Below are 6,042 nucleotides of genomic sequence, written 5' to 3' on the forward strand. Positions count from 1 at the left end.
ATCTCTGATTAGCTTTTAATGATTAAAGGTCAATGGTATCCTGGTCAGAAGGGAGGGAAGGGGGTAATGCAGTCATTTCATGTCCAATGGGGACAACCGACTCCAAATTCCAAAACACCCCCCCGGAAAAGCAAAGTCTGATATTCATATTCATCTCCATTGATCTCCACCTAAAATAAACAAATAAATAAATAAATAAAAAAGAAATAAGGCTGACCTACATGGGCCGGCCTTTAACTAAATTTAGCTGGACGGACAAAAAACAACTTGTTATCATGATCGTCTATATGTGCAGCTGTTCAAAAATTTCTGCATTGCTTGTTTTATCTTTTTCTGTAAATAAACATGATTTATTTATTTATTATGTATCTTTCTGTGCCACTTTTTATTATTACTGAGACAGAGAGGCCAGGGTGAGGTGATTCCTCTTCCTCCCATCCAACTGTTTTTTTTTAAAAAAAAAAAAAACAAGGGAAAAAAGAAAAAGAAAAAGAAAAGGAAAAAAGAATGAAGATTCCATGTGTAAATAAAAAGAAAAGATTAATTAAAAAAAGAGAGAGAGAAAAAAAAAAAAAGAATACATTTTTTTTTTCTTGAGATTGACAAGCAGATCCCCACCATAATAAATTAATAAATTCACCATACACCCTTCTTCATAAAACCCTCAAAGAATTCACCTTCTTCTGTTGATATTTTTATTTTTATTTTTCTTTCTTTCGGCTACTGTAATTGCTTGAGAGAGGGAGAGAGAGGGAGAGAGAGAGAGAGAGAGAGAGAGAGAGAGAGAGTCCTATGCTGGGGGACTCAGGCAGCAGTGTGTTGGGGAGCTCGGGAGATGCGGTGGCGGCCATGGCAGCGTCTGTGGCAGCTCAGGAGGGCGCGGAGGTTGGCGGCGCTGGATCAAATTCCGGTGAAGAAGATAAGGGTTATAGGGCTGACGAGGGCGAGCGCAGCTATGGCGGAAACCGGTGGCCTCGACAGGAGACTTTGGCGCTCCTGAAGATACGCTCCGACATGGGCGTGGTTTTCAGGGACGCAAGTGTAAAGGGTCCATTGTGGGAAGAGGTTTCCAGGTGAGTGATTGTTTTTGCTTTTTCATGTATACTTTGTAATTCCTGGATTTCATGGGAATTTGAGCTGCTTAGCTTCATGGGTACAGATCTATGGATTAGATTTTCACTTTCAAATTCTCTTCTCTTCTCTTTCTTCTCTCCAGTTTGTTTCAGTTTAAACTCTTCCGGCCACTTCCACATTTTTCTCGCTGTCTGGATTCAAGGGTTACATATTTCTGAGTTGTGGGAAAAATCTATCCAACTTCGTTTTCTGGGGAATTCAGATTCAATAAACAAAATTCTGTGCTGTACAATTTAGATTTTAGCTCCGCATATGTAATTCCGGTTTCTTTTGTCTTCTAGCTATCCCTTTTCTAATATCCAGTAAAAAGGATATATAATAAATATCCAAATAATTATTCTGAATTCTATGAACATCAACTGCTTCTCTCCATCGATCCCACTTGCTCATTCTCATTCACCTTACTGCTTACTGATCCTTGAAAATTAGAAATTGAATTTGAAAAAAAAAAAAAAAAATTCTCTCAACTTGGTCTACATAATTTCAGTCGGTGACAGCAGCTCCTTTCTTTCTTTCTTTTTTTCTTCTTCCTCCTTCATTCTTGTATTTTTTTTTTTCTCGCTTATCAGTTCTTGGTTTCATTATGTTACAAATTTTATTGTCCAATGATTTTTTTGGTGTTTATTTTATGCGGCAATGCTTTTATGGTGAATTTAAGATGGGATAGAAACAGAAACAGAAACGGAGGTTTTATTTTTCTTTCTGTTTATGTATGGAACTGTGTTTATCAGGAAGCTGGCAGAGCTTGGTTATCATCGAAGCGCCAAGAAATGCAAGGAGAAATTCGAGAACGTGTACAAGTACCACAAGAGAACAAGAGAAGGCCGCACGGGGAAGCCGGACGGAAAGACTTATCGTTTCTTCGATCAATTAGAAGCTCTCGAAAGCCATCCTCCAATTCAGTCGCAGACGCCGCCAAAGCCTCATCAGACGGCTCCGGTGGTGGCTGTGGCAGCATCGACGACGACCGTGGCAATGCAAGCATTACCTAATAACCCTCCAGCCCAGCTTCCTCAGATCACTGTTACATCCGCGACGTCGCACGCAATGAGTATGTCTCAAGCCGCCAATATTCATCATGTGGCGCCGCCGATAAACCTTACAATCCCTTCTTCCTTCCCACCGCCAAACCCTACGGTTCTCCCACCGCCACCGCCTTTTGCTAACCTTTCCGCGGATCTTATTTCCAATTCCACCTCTTCCTCCACTTCATCCGACGAAGAGCTGGACGGCGTGCGGCGTAGGAGGAAGAGGAAATGGAAGGACTTCTTCGAGAGGCTAATGAAAGATGTGGTCCAGAAGCAAGAAGAGCTGCAGAAAAAGTTCTTGGAAGCCATAGAGAAGCGGGAACACGAGCGCATGGTTCGTGAAGAAGCTTGGAGAGTGCAAGAGATGGCGAGAATCAATAGAGAGCGGGAGATATTAGCCCAAGAAAGATCCATAGCCGCAGCCAAGGACGCTGCAGTGATGTCATTCTTGCAGAAAATATCGGAACAGCAAAACCCAGGTCATCATCAAGTAGTTCAATATAATCTACCGCAACCACAGGCAGCGCAACCGCAACAACCGCCACCACCACCACCGCCTCCGGCGGCACAGCCGGCATTGCCACCACATCCAGCACCGGTAGTACTTACAGGTTTGGAAATCCAGAAGCTTGATAATGGGGAGAATTTCACGCCGACAAGCTCTTCCCGATGGCCGAAAGTGGAGGTTCAAGCTTTGATAAAGCTAAGGACAAATCTTGATGCGAAGTATCAAGACAGCGGGCCTAAAGGGCCTCTATGGGAGGAGATCTCGGCCGCCATGAGAAAGATTGGATACAACAGAAGTTCGAAGCGATGCAAAGAGAAGTGGGAGAACATAAATAAGTACTTCAAGAAGGTGAAGGAGAGCAACAAGAAGAGGCCGGAGGATTCCAAGACGTGTCCGTACTTTCACCAGCTAGATGCTCTATACAGAGAGAGGAACAAGTTTGAAAACCCATCAGCAGCCCACCAAGTACTAAAGCCCGACAGCACCATGGTTCCGTTGATGGTGCGGCCGGAGCAGCAATGGCCTCCCCAGGAAGAGCAGGACCGGCCGGACGCGGCGATGGAAGACGCGGAAAGCGAGCCGATGGATCAAAACCAAGAAGAGGATGATAAGGATATTGGAGATGATGATGAGGAGGAAGATGAGGAGGGGGGTGAGAATTATGAGATAGTTGCAAGTAAACCTGCTTCAATGGGTGCAGCTGAGTGAGACATGGCCAAGAAGAAAAGGTTTGAGGAATGTGGGTTGGGTTGCACGGGTTGTCGGGCGGGGAGAAGTGGGCCCGGTTCGGCGGTGCGTGGTGAATTTGGAGACGAGGATGTCGAAAATATACGGCAAAAACACATGGGGGGGTGGGGGGTTGTAGCATATAGTCAGTCAGTGGGATTATATGTTTTTAATTTATAGATTATTTATTTTTTTCGGTTAAATTAAATAATTTGAGAGAGAGAGAAAGAGAGAAAGAGAGAGGGGTGTAAGGTGTTCACTGTTCAGGTTCCACAGAATAAATAAAATGTGACGACGCGGTATTGTACTTTTTTTTCTTTTTTTTGTTTACGTTTCATGGTAATTGGTGGTGTAAATGTGAGAAATGGTTATATGTGTGTGTGTGTTTTTTTCTTCCTTTTTTTATAATTCTTTTATAATTTATATAGCATTTTTTAAAAATAAAAAATAAAAAATAAAAAATAAATTGGTTTGATCTAAAAGGCATCAAATTGCAGAGAAATTCAGAAAGAGATTATGATGGGGGTGGATCTGATTTGTATAGTACAGAACAGCTAAAAATGGGGGGACACTATGCTTGCCCTTTGCAGCAGGGGCCTTACCACAAAATGCCAACATCACATGCAGTCATGAAGCCTCCTATATATAACATGGTCCACCGAAAAAAGGAATCTTCTAAGTTTTCTTCATTTTATTAATTTTCAAAACTTTTTCATGCATTTTTTTTTTTATCCTTCCCATTTAATTCATGATCACGCTGTCAGTACGATCCATTAATATTGCAGCTGGCCGGGTCTATCGATCTATATACATACTTAACTGTAATCTCTAGTTATTTCATCATCTTGGTCGGAGTACTTCCTAGTAATTAAATTCCATGTATGAATACTTTATTACATGATGAATTTCATTTTCATTTTCACTTTCACTTTGTATGTTAAAAATCAAGATAATTTAGTGCTATCAGAAGATATTAAAACACGTCAGACTGTCAGTTTCCAAACAATTAAAATTACTTAGAGAAATTGTTATAAAGTAATTTTAAATATTCAACTTTTATTTAGCTTCCATACAACTTTGCTAATGTAACATGCATATAATTTCTTAGAGTTTTTTTTTTTTTTTTTTTTTTTCTTCCCTTTTTAGTAAAAGCTAATCCAACATCAACCCAGTTGAATGAAAAATGGAATATAAGTTGAGTTTATAGTATTATTCATTATTACTATATATTACATGTCCATCTTACTGTTCTGACATGGTTGTGCTCATTCTTTGTGGGATTGCCAAAAAAAAAAAAACAAATGAATAGTTGATGAACACCGCCACATCGATCAACATCCCAGCAAAATAAAGGCTATTTTAAAACATTATTATAAGATGATAAATGTGCTTATTTTAAAAGGAGGAATGCTACAGTTTCTCATGGTATTCTTTTAATCCTAAGTAGATATTGTTTTTTAAAAAAACAGAAAAAAAAAAAAAATTATCTCACTTGTCCCCCATATATATATATATTGAAAACAATGCTTATGTATGATAAAGGGTTTGTTTGGGAGGTTTAAAAGTGCTTTTAACACTAAAAAAGTTCATCTGAAAAAAAAAATACTCGTTTGGTAAAGAGAAAATTAAAAGCGCTTTTAAAAGTCTAAAAAGCCTAAAAATGGTTTAAACCCACTTTTGGTAAAAGCTTAAAAATGAAACTTTTTCCTAAAAGTTCTTTTTGACTTAAAAGTTCGATTTCTCAAACGCAATTCCAAACAGACTCAAAGAGAACACTAAGAAGAACGGTTGCAATTCTTTTTTAAAGGAATGATGAGATGATATTTGAGATGCTTGTTGGATTAAAGGGAAATGTTATTATGCAAGTGGAATTTGGTTATGGAATAAAGTAGCTTAAATATTTGCCTTTTAAATCATTGAGTCTAATGTCGGCTGAACCCAATCCTGAATGTTTCTAGTAATTTTTCTCATCTATTTGTACACATTAATTACCAAGATTCGAACCCTTCACGTCCACTCTAAGTTGTGTGTGGACAGCTTTTGCCCAAATCATTTTCCCTTAAGCTAATAATGACCGTACGTGTGTCATTTTTGTCACAAAAAGCCATGAGAATCAAGGGATTGGGATACTTTCCAATTATTCAAAATTGGTGATTCTCATGTTACGAAATCGTAGTTATTCATTTTAAATTTAATGGTCCATAAATTCATTTAAACTTGGATAAAATAAAAGCCAACTTAAAATAAGAGAAATGCTAAAAAGCAAAACAAATGAATCCAAAACAATTTCTAAACTGACGTGGCAAGCGTTTTTAAATTAAAGAAATGCAATTCTCTCTTCCTTGTCTGACACGTTAGTTTGAAAATTTTTATGGCCGGATTCATTTGTTTGGCTCCCTATCACTTCTCTAAAATTAACATTTAATGCTTCGGTTATACAAAAATAGCTAATATTTTATAAACCATTAAATTTAAATGAAGGATCACGATTTCATAACATGGTATGAGATTCTCAAATTTGAAGTGATTGGAGGGAATCTCATGGCTGCCACCCTCTCATCAATACACCCATCCAACCTTAAATTGCACCTGCGATCTCAGATTATGCAATAATGCCATTCTTGCCTCCCCATGCACGGCTGCATT

At 38.7% G+C, this 6,042-nt stretch overlaps 1 protein-coding gene across 1 annotated transcript; it reads left to right on the top strand.

Moving 5' to 3' along the window:
- Positions 1 to 656: 656 nt before the first annotated feature.
- On the top strand, positions 657 to 3,771 carry LOC132184809 (trihelix transcription factor DF1-like). The gene is made up of 2 exons (XM_059598578.1): positions 657 to 1,073; positions 1,866 to 3,771. Exons 1-2 carry the CDS (start codon positions 793 to 795, stop codon positions 3,376 to 3,378), a joined length of 1,794 nt encoding a protein of 597 aa, XP_059454561.1. The 5' UTR covers positions 657 to 792; the 3' UTR covers positions 3,379 to 3,771.
- The last annotated feature ends 2,271 nt before the right edge of the window (positions 3,772 to 6,042 follow it).

This window comes from Corylus avellana, chromosome ca6 (genome assembly GCF_901000735.1).
Source record: "Corylus avellana chromosome ca6, CavTom2PMs-1.0".
Taxonomy (NCBI): Eukaryota; Viridiplantae; Streptophyta; class Magnoliopsida; order Fagales; family Betulaceae; genus Corylus; species Corylus avellana.